The sequence below is a fragment of the Tyto alba genome, unplaced genomic scaffold (genome assembly GCF_018691265.1).
Source record: "Tyto alba isolate M040663 unplaced genomic scaffold, T.alba_DEE_v4.0 Super-Scaffold_16, whole genome shotgun sequence".
NCBI classification, from domain to species: Eukaryota; Metazoa; Chordata; class Aves; order Strigiformes; family Tytonidae; genus Tyto; species Tyto alba.
Genome location: NW_024881278.1, coordinates 8166416 through 8182394, shown reverse-complemented (window position 1 = coordinate 8182394; position 15979 = coordinate 8166416). Strand labels below are relative to the sequence as shown.

Genomic DNA, 15979 nt, shown 5'->3' with positions numbered 1-15979 from the left:
CAGCGGGGTGGGGTGTGGGGGGGTGGTGTTCTGAGCTGGCTTTCTCGCTGCCGAAATAAATTGGCCAAACCGTGATCGCCGAGCGATGAGCAGCTGTTGGGATTGCACCTGCAGGTCTTACAACTTTTCCTTAAAAAAAAAAAAAAAAATGTTGCTTTTCAGGAGAGTTGGCAGTTGAGGAAAGGTGTCAGTGATGTTGGGGAAGAGGTGGACTACGACGAAGAGCTATATGTGGCCAGCAATATGGTCATCTGGAGCAAAGGCAGTAAAAACCAAGCATCTACTGTTTATAAGGCTTTCACTGTTGACAGCCCCGTTCTGCAGGTATGAAAACTGGGAAAGGGGGCGACTGAATGGATCTAAAAAACACCTGCTGAGCATTTTCAGGTGGTGTTCAGAGGTGGGGTTATTCCGGGAAATACAGAAAGATAAGATTGTGTAGTAGCATCAGCTTGTTCCTCAGAAATAATAGTACTGTATCTGGTTGTAGGCCTTATGGTGCGACTTCACATTACCCCAGGAAAAATCTGAAAAAGCTGATGGTAAGTTTCCTGCTTATTGTAATGCCAAACAAATGTTTTGAGTTCAGCTCCCTTGGCATGATAAGTTTAGTTATCCAGATTTGTCATGTTAAGATAGCCATGCCCCCCCAAGTTTACATTTTGTGTATTGAAGATGTCTAAGGAAAGAGAGAAACTTTACTGTGTATATTTTTTTTTCCTCACCCCAGTTTCAGGCAGTGGTGAAATAGTAGAGAAATGTATCTGCATATTGCAGAATTCCTGTATAAATGTGCATAGCATAGAAGGAAAGGATTACATTGCTGCTTTACCTTTTCAGGTAAGTGCTGTCCGCTTTTTGTCCACAAATGGGCTTATTATCTGTTTGCATATTGTGCTGGGGTGGGGAGGGGATGGGTGCGTAAAGCACTGCTGGGGGTGGCTGCCCAAGTTCTTCACTCCGGGGGTGAAAGGGACAAAGCTGGTGACGGTGCAGCTGTGTGGTCAGGGCAGTGTATACTTCTGGAAGTAGTGGCAGCCAACTGTCTGATGTGGGAAAGTAGGGGCATGACCCCTTCTTAGTCTGAGAACCTGCTCCAATTTACGTTACGCTTCTCTCATGAAAAAGCCTAAGCATCTTATTTTGCTATAATGAGATATTCAAACACAAAACATAGTCAATATAGTAAGCTCTTGATTTGAATTTATTTTTTGTAATTTTTGTATAGGTCGCAAACGTCTGGCCAACAAAATATGGTTTGTTATTTGAGCGCAGCAATTCTTCACACGAAGTACCTCCAAGTCCACCCAGGTATGTAATGAGTGACTTTGACTGTTTTGTTATGAACTGTTTGCTAATCTAAAACAGGAGTGCCACAAGAGTTGAAGAGCAATGATGAAAGGATTTGAATGTTTGTGTCAGGGACAGGTGAAATCAGGTAAAACATCATAAAATAGCAGGAAGGGGCTGAATACTGACAATTCGTGATAGTCCTCTGATATTGTCTTAAGAACTAGTTGGGAGTGGTGATCCTGGGAATAGCATACAGGAGCCACAATATGGGTGTTACTAGACTGATTCCACTGAGGTTTGTCCTGGAAATTGGTTCTAGGCTGTGACAGTAGAGATTCACTGAAGGATTGTTGTTGAGACACTTTCTCTTAGCTGCAGGAGGCTTTCAATGTATGGAGAGTCCTGTTACTGTTTGGTGAGGATTGTAGACCATGTGCTGTGTGGCTGGGCATACAGCTGAGAAGCAGAGTAAGGAGTTGGGATGGTGTGCTGAGGAGCAGCTTTAGTACAGCCACTTGTTCTCTCTCGGGTTTTAGGTGTACATTCCAGGCACTTGTGATTCTCTAGTCCTCAGAAGAATTTGGGTTAGAAATTAGAGGTCCTGAGAATGTTCAAGAGGGTACATTGCAAAAATCATGATTCACTCTACTCAAGCTGGCCTTCCATGAAAATTTTTCCTTTTTCTACTGCCACCGCAGACGGGCGGCTTGATTGCTGCTCTGTGATGCATAACAGTGACCTGATGGCTGTCTGCTTGTCTGAGACCTGGGATTTGTGGAACCTAAACTCTTAAGATGAGTGTAGGTTAAGGGCTTTCTCATCTTTCTTCTACTCCAAACTTGGCTGGTGTCAGCTCTGTTTGCTCCGGCTAGCCAAAGTCGGTCGTGTGGCCACCAGGTGGGGTCATTCTCAAGTGCTCTGAGATACAAAACAAGACCTAAGCATCCTGTTTGGTACACCAGCCTTTGTCTGACTCTGCTCAGTTAATCCAACAAGCTTCAGTGCACAGAATATGTGTCTCTACTGTTAGATTTCAGGCTCTGATTTGTTAAGGTCTGAGGAACTGTTTTGGGATCGCAGCACATGTACCAGCTATAAGAGAGAACAGTTATGCCTGTTAGCATTTGCTTTTTTGAACATGCCTTGTCTGGTTTCTTTCTAGAGAACCTTTGCCTACTATGTTCAGCATGCTACACCCACTAGATGAGATAACACCTCTTGTCTGTAAGTCTGGAGGTAGGTTTACATCTTTAGATGTATCACTTGGAGTACATCAGTATGGCATTGAACGCTTAATGTGTCACTTGAGCATTTTCTGTATTACAAAATTTGCAAATAATCACTCAGAAATTCAGAAGTGGGTTGTTTTAGCTGCTTTGTGAACAGGAAAACTGTTCAAGAAAGAAACCCAGATTGTGGAAGAGAGAGAGTATGAAAAATGCTAACCCTGTAACTGATAACACTGCTGTAGAAATGATCCTTTCACCTTAACTGAAGTTAACTGCTTATTTAGCAGGTGTGTTTGGCTCTGCTAGAGTGCAGTACGTTGCTGATTACACCTTGAGGATCGTGTTTCTCAGTGCTGAACCTTCCATTGTGATGACCTATGATACTGTGCAGAGTTTACATACTCTTTGGGCTCTTCGGAGAGTCAAGCCCGAGGTAAAAATTTATTGTTGACTAAATACCATTCTGAAACAAATTTAGTGTGTGTTAAAAGTGCCTGGTATTTGTGATTTATTTATAAGAGTAAGGTGGTTTTGACTTTTTAAAATAAATAGTTTCTTTCACATATTTGCCTGTACCACAGTCCAGGAGATCACATGATGGTGATGGTTCTGAAGTATACCATGCTTATCATGATATTCTTTGCATTGTACCAGAAGATTTGGACTTTGCTTCAACTGTTGTCTTCTGTGAGAAGCGACAAACAACTTACTGCCCTGAAAACCGTAGGAGTAGTTTCTGTGATTGGGATTGAGAGAGCGTGGTTGGTAGGAAGAACTTCTTAGGCTGAGCACCTACCTAGGCATAATTTTTAAACACCTAACTGATGAAACGAGCTATGTGAGCATCTTCCTGGCTGATATTGCCCACATGCTGTTTGTACACAGACAGCTCTGTTTTCTCTCCCAGGAGCAGAACACGGTGCTGAAGTTCTCAGAGCAGATGGGCACACCGCAGCATGTGGCCACTAGCAGCTCTTTGACCGCCCATCTCAGAAGCCTCTCCAAGGGAGACTCACCTGTGGGCTCCCCTTTCCAGAACTACTCATCTATCCACAGCCAGAGCAGATCAGTGTCATCGCCCAGCATGCAGTCCCGCTCGCCGTCTATCTCCAACATGGCTGCTTTGAGGTGGGTGCTGAATGTGATGCACAGGCAGATGATACCAAAGAATACGAGCTATGGGATAGGGTGGATATCTGGAATTGTCGTCTGTCTGTCTCTGCCTTTACAAGGCTGCTGTCCATGTAAGGTGCAGGTGCCTCTTCCACGCCTCTTGGAATGTACTTGTGACATTTGGTGTGCTGTTAGCCCTATAGCACAGGAGGATAATTAGTGTGCAAGAGCCAAAAAGGCTGTTCTGCCAGTCTGTAGCGGAGTTGGTGACTGTCTGCAGGTCTTTTGAGTCCCAAGAGTGTTTTCAGTTGGTTTTTCTAAAGGAAGCCCTGTTTAGAGTGAACACGCTGGGAGAGATTTTTGATGAAATGGACCATGCAACTTAAAATGTTGGTTTTCTTTTGAAATCTAACCTATTGGTTTCTGGCGGAGGTGACTGGAAATTAATTAGTGAATTGTTTGCCTGTGCTGGGGTGTATGGCTGAAGGAGACTAATACTGAACTAGCTACTGGCTTAGGGTGGTTTTGGTTTGTTTGTAATGTCTCTACTAGTGTATGAGCAGCCTGGGATTCTGTACTTGATTTTGAAAACCTGCTTTTCAGTAGTGTCTTATATCTTTACTTGCAGCCGCTCTCATTCTCCTGCCCTGGGAGTGCATTCTTTCTCAGGAGTGCAGAGGTTCAACTTTTCCAGTAACGCTCAGTCACCGAAGAGGCACAGCATTACCCATTCACCAAACAGCACTTCCAGTGATTCCTTCCTTATACCAGAAACTGAGCCAATTGTTCCTGAGCTGTGTATAGATCACCTGTGGACAGAAGCAGTCACAAACATGAGGTTAGTTACTTGTGTTGGGATGTGAGAAGTTCTGGATATTTATGGAGGGGGGGAAATAGAGTAATATACCAGTGTATTTTAGTGTGTGCTTTCTGAAAATTATGCTGTTTTAAAATATATTTGTGTACTTGCACTTCCTAATTTTTTGGAAAAATGCTTACTAAGTGTGCAGCTTTCTTGAAAAGGAAATTGGGCATTTGGAACAGTTTTAGCTGATGTGTTATCTATAGCCTTCTGAGCTGGGGGTTGTTTTAATGACAACTCCACAGCAAAGTAGGTTCTAACCTGGTCATTGCTTTGGGTTGGGTTTTGGTTGGGTTTTTTTTTTTTTGGCCTTCTAGGGGGACTATCTCTTTCTGTGTTACCATCAAAAGGGGCAAAACACAGCCTAAGTCCAAAGATTGAACAGGAGAACAAAGCCAAGTATCATGTGCTCTGAATGCTGAAAAGTGGGGAATGTGGAGATTGGAGTGCTAGAAAATCAATTTCAGGAGTAGTGACTCAAACTGATACTGGTGCATTCTGGCAACTTGATGCACTGCTAATTGGAGTCCAGTGTGACCCTACAGCTTGTGGACACTATGTTTTCTTTCATTAAAATTTTTATAGTAGAGCAAACAGCGTGCTGCTCATTGTGTCTCTTGCAGAGAGAAGAATTCCCAAGCATCAAAAGTGTTTATTACCACTGACCTTTGTGGACAGAAGTTCTTGTGCTTTTTAGTGGAATCCCAGCTCCAGCTGCGGTGAGCATCCCTATCTTGGGGACAGGTAGACAGAGGGGAGCCCTCTAGAAAGTACCATCTGGATATGGGTTTTAACATACTTATTCCTCCAGCTAGTAGAATCTGTTATGACAACATGTGCTACATCACTAGCTCTCATATGACATCTTTTTAACTGGGGTGGCGTAGGTGTTTTGGGCTATTTAAATAAAACCAAAGCTGTGAGAGAACATTCACTGTAATTTGAATGGTATTCTTATTTATTCTCATCTTTACCCTTTAGAAGTGTATTGGGGATTTTAATTAGACTAGCAGAGTAAAAATAAGTTGACTAGCAGGGCAAAACAAGCAAAGGAAGGAGGAAGGAACCAGGTATACCACAATAAAAGCAACTGCGCCATGCAGCACGGTTTTAATTTTTTTATCTTTTCTGTAACAACAAATAGGACAGTCCTTTTATGTTTCCTGTTTTCTCAAACCTCTAGATGTGTAAAATTTCAAGAGAGCAACGACAAGTCGCAGCTGATTTTTGGTTCTGTTACCAATATTCAAGCAAAGGATGCAGCTCCAGTGGAGGTACGTACCTCCGTATGGACTACTAATTACAAAGTATCCTGCTTTGTCACTTGTGTTGTCCCACTGTTGTCTCTTGACTTAAATCTAAGAAGCTGAATATTCTGCTTGATTCTTACAGGGCATTGATACGCTGCTGGTTCTGGAAGGCAGTGGAAATCTAGTTCTTTATTCCGGAGTGGTTCGGGTAAGTAACATTTTTCCTATCCCAAAATAATTGTTTGAATCTTTGGTTTCAAGTTGGGCTGTACAGAGGGAACCTGTGTGAATTACCTTACAGGTATTATTTTAAGCCACTTGCTTGGGAAGTTGGCTGTGCTCACATACCAAGTGTGGTTTATGTGCAGTGCTGGAAAGGTAATTCTAAAGCATCAGTGGCACCTTGTGGTACAATTAGATAATCTCTTGGGCTAATTTTCAGTGATAGTAAAATACTACAGTAATAAAATGACTTCAAAGAAAGAAAACTTCAAGAATATGGAAAATAAGAGTTGTTCCTGAACAGAAAACTTTCAGACTTCTCTGTGTCACGCCAGATAGTTTTAAATGTCAAATTATTTTGCTTTACAAAGAGCTGCTATTAGGATGGACGTGATCCATCCAAACTAACTAAAACTTCTTAAATTCCATAGAGATGTGCTATGCTGTATGCAGAAACCTTGTACACTGCAATTTGTGTGTGTGTATATGCACATTTGTGTCCATATATATTAATATATATATTAAATAAACAATATGTTTACATATAGATGTGTGTGTGTACGTTAAAAAACTACACTCTCTGAAAGTAGAGCTTTCTCGATGAAGTCCTGCTAGAACTTTTTAGTGGGAGTAGACCTGTAGCAATAATGTACAATACTGACCATATATGGTAGCTTTTTCAGTGTGTCATTATCTGAAGAAAGTAATTACATGAAGTAATCTTAATCTTCTGTTCAAAGACTTTAGTTTAAGTACATATCCAGTTTTCTTAAGTGTTTTTAAGATGTCAAGATGTTAATTTTCTTTTAAAATGTTAAAATCTGATGATGTCTGTATATGTAAGCAAGCTCATGGAAGCATTGGCATGAGAACCAACTATCTGTTTTCCTATATATTGTTCACAAAAAGGTGGGGAAGGTTTTTATTCCTGGGCTGCCTGCTCCATCCCTGACAATGTCCAACCAAATGCCTCGGCCAAGTACTCCCTTAGATAGTGTCAGCACTCCATCCAAGCCTTTGACTAAACATCTGGGACCCCTGGAAGAGGTAAGAAGAAAGGAAGTTGTGTTTTTGAAAGGGATTAGTTGTAACAGCTTCAAATGATTGGTTGATTATTTTTTTTTTTTTAACTTTCAAGGTATCTGTTGGAGCTATAAGTCTTTCATTTTCCTTCTGTAAATCCCTTGAATAAACAGTGTTTAAAGAAGAACTATTTAGTGCTACCCTATTTATTTATGGTTTCTATAAAACTTTCGAGGCAGAGATTGCAAAGACTCATAGTTGTTTTCAGAACACTTATTAATACATTAAAAGTGGCAGGTTTAGTTGTCCTTTGCCCAGACCCTCTTATTTCAACAATTCTAAGCAATCATTTTTACCACTTTTCAGGGTGTGCTTTTGTCACCAGTTCCAGAGCTAAGGGATTCTGCCAAACTTCATGACTCAACTTACGTTGAAGACTGTACTTTTCAGCAGCTTGGGACTTTCATTCATGCTCTGAGAGATCCTGTCCGCAACAGAATAACTTTAGTAGGTATTATCCTGTAATTTGAGTCAACACTCTGTTAGCAAAGCAAAGTGAGGGTAACATTTACTTATGTTGCATAGTGCGACATTGCTAGCAGCTCCTGATCAACAGTAAAGTATCGCACCTGCATTGGTGGATCCACATGTTTTTCTTTGTAGAATACTATAGGAGTCACAGAATTTAATTGATTCCCTCAAGTGATTCAGCTCAAGATCTGTTTCGCGTGTTTCATGGAGCTAGCATCTGAGGTTGCAAATTTTTAGTGTAGCAAATAGCCAGGAATTAGGAATATGCTTAATACATAACCAAGTTCTGAGTCGATAGAAAAGGACCCTGGCTTTACTTTATGCGTTTCATAATTTGACTCTTACCTTTTCTATTTTTTCAGGAACTCAGCAATAATACAATGGTTCGGGTTACTATTCCTGAAATTGCCACTTCGGAACTAGGTATTGTTCAGAATCCATCACATGAAATATGCTCCATAATTTTTGAGGGTCCATTTTGGAAGTAGCATAGCTTAGACTGTAATGATTTGGTACCACATATTCCAAGCTCTATTAACTTACTTTCTAGAGCTGCTACCATTTATTTAGATGTGCTCTGTATGCTTTCAGTGCTTCAGCCACTGCACTCTTAGAACTTCCTTTGTTCTTTAGGTTGCTTTGCTCTCTACTACTGTGTATACTATTGCTTGAGGAAGGGCTGAGATGCCAGTTCAGACAAAAGTTGGTTTTGGTAAAGAACAAAAAGGAACTTTTTTTTCCTCTCCTTTGTGTGGTGAATTTAAAGGGGCTGTGCTCAAACCTGAACTAAAGGAGCAGCTGCTGCAGGTTGTGTGGTGTGGGTTTCATTGAAAGAGCTTGTGGAGAGTTAAATGGAGGTCCAGTAAGAGGACCTGTAGAGATTTATAGCACTGGTTGGCAGAAGTACCAGGAGGTAAGATGGAAAACACACCTAATCCTGTATTTTTTTTTTTTTTTCCAACAGTGAAAAGATGTCTGCAAGGGGTCAAAGCTGTCCTACCCAAGGAGATAGCTGTACAGATGCTTGTCAAGTGGTACAATGCTTATAATGCTCCTGGAGGACCAAGTTATCACTCAGAATGGAATTTATTTGTAACATGTCTCATGAATATGATGGGTTACAACACGGAGAGACTGTCCTGGACACATAATGTAAGCAAGCTCGTATGTTTGTTTTCCTAGCATATGTTAATGCTACTGATATCCTTCAAGGTTCAGAATGGTTATAGAGACACTGAATTGTGTCAGAAATAGGTTGTACCTTCTTGTAAATAACAAGATACCATCAAATCAATTTTATATTGCTAAATTTCAGGTATATGTTTTAGTCTGTTTATCACGAAATATATTTATATGCTACTTACCACCAACTGTCTTGGTCAAATAAAAATAAATTACGAAGATTTTATTCCATTTCATGACTAACACTGATGCATTAAAGATTTGATTCACCTAATCCATATTAAGCCTATTTTAGATAGAAACAAATCACAACTCACATTCTTGTTTTCTAAAGAGGATTTTCCATGTAGTTTTTTTAATTACAAAATTTGAAGTTCTATTTTTTGCAACTGTTTTACTGAATGTATTTGCAGCTTTCTGTAAGTGAGTTTCCTTCTAGCCAGTATGTTTACAGTACTTGTGGGGGGAAAAAAAAAACAGCAGCAAAGATATTTGTACAACTAACGTGAAAGCAATTACAGTATATCTACATTACTAGCATTAGCTCATCCCCACAGTATATCTTCTGTCCTAGTCAATACCAGATGTTAGGCAGTCAAACTATGAAATTCATACACCATGAATTTCATGCTAGTCGTGCACTGCATTAACTAGCTGTGCATAGAAAAAAATCGAATTGCAGTATGCTTTATATGAAAGCAAAGTATATTGAAGTACCCAAAGCAATGTCATGTAAAGTTTAATTTGAATTCAGATGTTGTTACAGGTGATTCACTTATGCAGCCTTGGGAATTTCAGTAGTGAGCTACTTTTGATCTTTTTTTTTTCCCCATTGCAGCTTGATTTGGAAGGATCACTTTCACCAGTTATTGCTCCAAAGAAGGCTAGACCATCGGAAACAGGGTCAGATGAAGTAAGAAATTTTTCTCGTTTACAAATAAGAGCCTTGGGAGGGGTTGGTTGGGTTGTTTTTTTTAAAGTCAAGCCAGAGGAAACACCCTTAGAGTATTGCATTTCATCTGAGCTCATCTGAAATTACAAGGCTTTTGGGGAAGAAAAGTTATTTTGCCCTATGCAGTGGCTGCATCAAGTGACTCACTTCCAGAGAAGCAGATTGGACTTGAGAATTAATTTAATATGGATCATAAAGCAATCCCAGATAGTCTCCTGGCAATGTCAGATCTCATCCCTTTAAAATGAAGTTGTTTCACTCCCGTGGCTACTCAGCACCTTTAGCAAGTTAGGAGCATCAAATTATATACTTCACTGAATGCACTGATTTTTACAAAATCTAGTGGAGTGTTTAAGGTTGATTCTCACTGGGTTTTGCCGAGACAGGATTAGGAAGTTTTCACATGGTGAAACAGTAAAGTGTATGAGGTTTCCTCTCATCCCATTGTAGGAGGTTTACAAATTGTGATGGTCTAGTCATGCTGTTAGCTTTTTATGGGTTGACAGCTCATAGGGTTATGGACTACAGTCTGTGGGGAACAAAGGTCAGGATCTAAGGCCTGATGTGCTGTGTCGGGGAGTTACAATGAAGGCTGGGAGCACTAGGTGAATTGCATAAATACTCTGTGAGGTCTCATGCACAGAATATTGGTGCAAGGAAGGTACTCCCGGCTTGCTTTCATCTTGTTCTTCTAAATATAAGGCTCTGATTCTTTTATGCATGACGAGGGGTGGGGCAGGGGGAAAACTTAACTATTGAATCTCTATGGCTTGCAGGGTTTGTGGCACATTTACCGTACAACAATCACGTTTGTATTGGTTTATGGCAGAAAAAACCTTCTCTGTAACAGTGCTTTGGAGTTATTTTACTGGAAGATGATGTTCACTGTGGAACCTCTGTGTCTCTTTCCTGTTTGCTTGGTCTAGGACTGGGAATATCTCTTAAGCTCTGATTACCATAGGAATTTTGAGTCTCATCCTGTTGCCAAAGCTTTGCGACTGGACCCTCTGGAAGTTTTGGCTTCAAAGGATGACTTTTCACAGAGCCTTAGTTTGGATTCCTCAACTCTCCTTTTCACCCACATTCCTGCTATTTTCTTTGTTCTTCATCTCATCTATGAGGAGCTCAAACTGAATAGTCTGATGGGAGAAGGAATTCGTTCACTTGTTGTTCTTCTGGTTCAGCTGGCCAGGTATGCCCAACTGACTAATTGCAGATATTATGTATAGTGTGGTATCTCTTGTTGATGGGTGTGTATTATTTTTATGGAGAATTTGGGGATTGCCCAAAGTGGAACAGACTTTTCATGTATTAGAAGAAAATGAATGAATATTTAAAACCTTACTGTGGTTAAAGATCTTTGCTGTAGCAAATCTATTGTACGATTCTGGCCCCGTCCCAACATCAGTGTGATTCACAAATCTTAGAAGCTGCAGCTCATGGTCTTATCTTCTGCATTGTCACAGCTCAGCTCAGGAGATCTGTCAAGTGTTCTTGGTTATTGTGTCATCTTCATGTCTTCCACAGCCACCTTCCAAGTTGCACTACATGCATATAGATAGATACAGATACGTGTTTAAGTAAAAGGCCTGGTAATATCCCCCTGAGTTGTATTTGCTATTTGCTGTTTCTGTGGCTATAGATTCTTCCCCAGTAGCACCTCCTATAGCTGGCTGGCTCAGTGGTTCCCAGAAGCAGCATCCAGACTGTACTGTTGAAAAGGTTGGCCTGTCCTCTATTCTGTCACGCCAACAAGAAGCAAGTCTTTCAGCTCAAGACTGTCTTTTGAGGCTGGTAGCTGTTATATGCATTCATGTCTTGCAGATACCCAGCAGGTTATCTAGCTTTAACAATCGGAATTTGGAGGAAACTGTAGTGGTAGTGGTCACACCTTAGGTGGTGGTGGAGGCATGGGACAAAACAGAAGGACAGCTGAAGAGAAATGGCCTGGGGGAAAATTAAACATACAGATTCGCTGCCTAGGGAGTGGGCAGTTACCCATGAACAGTCTTAGTTAAGGAAGTCAGAACTTCCCTCCTGATATCTAGTGCATACACAAACATTAAAAAACCTCAACAGAAAATGTCACAGAAATGCAGGAAGGTAGAGTTGGGGTTTTCATCCTCTAATGTGATTCCCCTCTCTCTCATTCTAGGGACTTAAAACTTGAAGCTTATATAGATTATTACTACAGAGACTATCCAGCCCTTGTAAAAACCTCCAGACAGACTTGCGTAATTGACCAAGGTGAGTTTAAGACTTTACAAAACTGGATATTCACTGATAATGATGTGCAAATTATCTCTAATACTAAGTCTGTTGGTGACTCTTGCCTTTAAAGCTGGTTAGGAGTGAAACATACAAAACTGCTTCTAGTGCTGAGGCTGCCTTGTGCCTTTGTTTTTAACAGCCTCTGAAGAAGGCTGGAATGAAATCAGAATAGTAGAGTCATGAGTTTGTGCCTCCAGTCTAGTGCCTCATGGGACGCTCCACAGAACAAGGATTTGGGAGGGAATGATGGTTTCATCTTGGCAAACTCCCAGCTCAGGCTGGCTGAGAAATCTTAGCAGACAACTGGAAAAGCCTGGTGGTGAGATGTGCCTCTCTTGCGGAAAGTATTGCTAGGCTGGCAGGCACTCGGTTTATAGGTCATAAAAACTAAATCAGAGCTAAACCCAAAACCTTAAAGTTAAAATAAGGCCCTATATTGTCTGTGTGCCTATTTAATGTCCTACCAGCTGAAATTTACTAGTCATGTAAGGAAAACTACCGTTTCTCCTGACCAAAAAAAAAAAAAAAATCCCAGTGTTGCTCAGGCTTTGCTACTCCTGTTTGTGGACAGCTAAGCCAAAGAGGTTATACTTGGATTGTCCTCTCACTTAAGCAATTTAATGTTGTTGAGTTACAAGACTATTCCAGTGAGGTTTTTGAGAATTACTCTATGCTTACTCCTTTTTACTGTGGGCTGAGATAATTTTTGTTCTCGAAAGACATGGCGGTGTCTCAAGTTTTCATTACTGTCTAGCTATAAACTTCCATCTAACAGGAGGGAGATGTGATCTGTAATATTTTGGGGAAATACTATATTTCTGTTGTTAAAAGAAGTACTGTAGGACTTGCTTTGGGATTAGTGGAGAATTAGTGTGCATTTGCAGTGAACTCAATGTCATTGCTGTTCATATGATTAAGCCCAAACAGGTTTCATGCACCATCCCTCGTTTTTTACTGCTGAGCCTCCAAGTATCTTTCAGTGGCTTAGTTCCTGTCTCAAGGGGGAAGGAGTGCAGCCTTATCCTTACTTACCAGGAATCTGTGAAAGGAGCAAACTGGTAGTACTGGTACGTACTTTGGTAAAAAGGATGTGCTTTATTCTGTCAGCATAGCAGCACTGTGGCCAGGGTTTGCCCCAGCTGCTTAATTTCCTGCAGCTGAAGTGTCCCCAGTGGGAAGTCAAATAACAGGAGCAATGAGGGCATACTGGAGGGGTATTGAGCCTGTGATAAATAACTCTGCTGTAGCTGTACTGTTTGGAGACTTAAGCATCTCCAGGTGTTGCTACTCCATACTAAGTAGACCTCATCTATCTGCATGAAATTCTCATGAGTATCCCTGTGCAGTGTCAGCCTCTCCATGGGGAAAAATAATGTGTTTATCAGAGAGAGATCCCTATAAGTCCCCTCTTCTTCTCTTATTATTTGAATATTACTGAAGGGTGTGGATGGGTTTTAGCAGGTGGGAGGAGGTATTTGAGGTTGGGAAGGAGAGCTGGTGAGTGCAGAGTGAGTAGCCTATGCTTCACTGCTTATGTTTTTTTTTGTGGTTTGCCGTAGTGGCATGTGCAAAGTAATAATGTAACTCAAAGTTAACTGTATTTTGTGAGTGAGAATTTCCCGGCTTTCTTCTTGGGCATGTATCAACATAAATATTTAGTCGCACGAGTAGTTACAAGTGCTGATGTTATCTTCTGGTCAACCTTGCTCCCTTACTCAGAAAGCATTCATGGAGAAAACCTGCCAATATAGGGTTTAAAGCAGTGGTGTTGAGCCTGAGGTGTCTGAAGAGCAAACCAGGGAGGAGAGGCTCTGCTCTGACCCATGCATCCAAGATTAGTTGCAGAGTGTGATACGAGCTGCCAGGAGTCAGCCTGTCCCCTGCCTCAGAGTGTGAGGGGTTGAAGTAGCAACACTGAGACTGTTTAAAGTGCTGATGTTTTCACTTAAAATTTGCTTCTGCGTTCAAGCTCTGAAGAGCTGCAGCCTTTCCCTCGGATAATCACCCATGTCTGTCCATCCAATTCGGTCTTTCCTTCTACCTCTGTGTGACTTGCGAGCTCTGACCTCTGCATAGGCATGTCGACAGTGTATCTTGCTGGAAGATCTTCATGAAAAACACAAAAGATTTTTACCTGTAACTTTTGCCTTCAGCATGCCAGCTTGTCTGGCAGTATCAAAAAGCAAATAGTGTGACAGAACACTTTGATTTTTTTCTGGCTAGATAGCTGAAGTGGCCCCTGCTTTGAATGGGGAACAGCTTTTCATTCAGAGCCTTCATGAAGTAACCAATATTCAAGATGTGGGGGAGACTGAGTGAAGTGGTGTCTGTAGATGATGTATGTGTTTTGCAAGAGAAAATAAATGAAACGTGAGAAGCATGGGAAAGATGACTGGGAACATGTTTTGCTGTTTAGAAGATCTTTTTACCTTTGAAACAATTATTAGGGAAAATTCAGTTCATTGTTTCAGGATGTTTTTTTCCCAAACTTCAAGATAGAAATCTAAAGCATAAGAGTTTGTTACTTCCTTCAGTTGTTTCAGTCTCCTTTTACTAACAGAATTTTCACAATAAACCTGCCCCACTGTTTAAATGTTATCTTCTGCCTATTTGGAGAGGCAGTATAGCAATAGCTGCACACTAAACAACTTTCTATTATGGTGTCTTTTTTCCTATCCAGAGTGTGGCTTTGTACATACTTGGTGATGAGAGCGCTGTATCTAATGAAGCCTCCCATTATTTGTACAAGATTACATCAGGTAATGATGCTTTGATTCCATCAGAGCATCTCCTAGTGTCTTGTGTGTGTACACATGCTGTCCTTCTGCTTGGAGAATGTGGAATTAACGTGGCCTTGTCTTTCCTAGGACAACGAAAACAGCAAATAGAACAGGATGACAATCGGTATGGGGTTTTTTAGTCGGATTTTAAACTTTTCAATGTTTGACTTTCTGCTGACTCTTGGACTAGTTTTTATTGGCCTCTCATTTATTACCCTTTATTTCACAGATGCAGTTTCAGACACAGCACATCTGTTTCCAGCCTGGCTGAAAAGTTAGTTATTTGGATGACTAATGTTGGTAAGAGCAGCTTTTATTATTGTGCAAAATGGTAACAATTCTAAGTGCTTGCATAAGAGGAATACACTTTATCTAGTTTTGATAAAACAGTTTGGGTTTTTTCCTCGTTAATTTTAAGGTTTCACCTTAAGAGATCTGGAGTCTCTCCCCTTTGGTGTAGCTCTTCCTATTAGAGACGCGATATATTACTGCCGAGAGCAGCCTGCCTCAGACTGGCCAGAAGCAGTTTGTCTCTTGATTGGGCGTCAGGATCTGTCCAAACAGGCGTGTGAAGGGAACCTGCAAAAGGGTAAATCTGTGAGTATGGGCATAAATGGATTTCACGATGCTGGGTATTGGGCAGAGCACTTTGTTCAGAAACTTCCCCACCATCTGCTGATGCTCAGGGCATCACAAGGTGCAGCACTCAAGATTGAGGGCAACACAGGGCTTACGTGCATATGAGGGTTTCAGTATAAAAACCAGCATCCGGCACAGGAAGAGTATACTCGTATAGCTGTGGAAACTGTCAATATAAAACAGATTTTAACCTTAATTTAGGCGTAGTGCTCAGAAGTTTTGCCTGTAGAGCTAGTTGGTTGCCTTCAAGTCCTCCTCCTCAAAGGTGCAGCCATTTTGGAGGGAAGTGTTGGGGAGGTTTGGTGATTCTGTCCAGAGACTCTGTGATCAAAACAGCAATGGCACAGGGAGAAGGAAGTGGGTGTTTGTCAGTCTGGCTCCTTTTTGGGTTTGCATGGCTGGCATCTCCCTCTCCTCTGGAAGAAGTGGATGGCTTTCTGAAATACACTTTCTTTTTTTCTCAAAAAGGGTTTAGTTATTTGTATCCTGAAGTAAACTGAAAAAAAGCATGTGGTGTCTTTCTCTTAAATGTTTGGTTTTTTTTTTTTCTAGTTGTGGGAATTGCTAGCATCTGGTAGAGTTGTAGGAGGTTTTTTTTCTAGTTGTGGGAATTGCTTTTTGCTGTTTAGTTT

General features: G+C 41.0%; 1 protein-coding gene across 4 annotated transcripts in view; it reads left to right on the top strand.

The window, feature by feature from the left end:
• The window catches only part of ANAPC1 (anaphase promoting complex subunit 1), a 33871-nt gene that overhangs the window by 410 nt on the left and 17482 nt on the right, over positions 1–15979 (top strand). For 2 of the 4 annotated variants that reach the window (XM_032989204.2, XM_042789578.1), the window contains exons 2-24: positions 163–324; positions 491–542; positions 731–840; positions 1229–1311; positions 2456–2529; positions 2810–2955; positions 3430–3650; positions 4264–4473; positions 5121–5216; positions 5681–5771; positions 5890–5955; positions 6879–7016; positions 7359–7499; positions 7886–7946; positions 8488–8675; positions 9544–9618; positions 10584–10849; positions 11813–11904; positions 12847–12995; positions 14609–14687; positions 14796–14832; positions 14938–15008; positions 15127–15305. In XM_032989204.2, the coding sequence (XP_032845095.2) occupies positions 163–324; positions 491–542; positions 731–840; positions 1229–1311; positions 2456–2529; positions 2810–2955; positions 3430–3650; positions 4264–4473; positions 5121–5216; positions 5681–5771; positions 5890–5955; positions 6879–7016; positions 7359–7499; positions 7886–7946; positions 8488–8675; positions 9544–9618; positions 10584–10849; positions 11813–11904; positions 12847–12995; positions 14609–14687; positions 14796–14832; positions 14938–15008; positions 15127–15305 (2787 nt within the window). Of the gene's footprint in view, positions 1–162; positions 325–490; positions 543–730; positions 841–1228; positions 1312–2455; positions 2530–2806; positions 2956–3429; positions 3651–4263; positions 4474–5120; positions 5217–5680; positions 5772–5889; positions 5956–6878; positions 7017–7358; positions 7500–7885; positions 7947–8487; positions 8676–9543; positions 9619–10583; positions 10850–11812; positions 11905–12846; positions 12996–14608; positions 14688–14795; positions 14833–14937; positions 15009–15126; positions 15306–15979 lie in introns of all 4 variants that reach the window. The other 2 variants (XM_042789576.1, XM_042789575.1) reach the window with 1 other exon arrangement.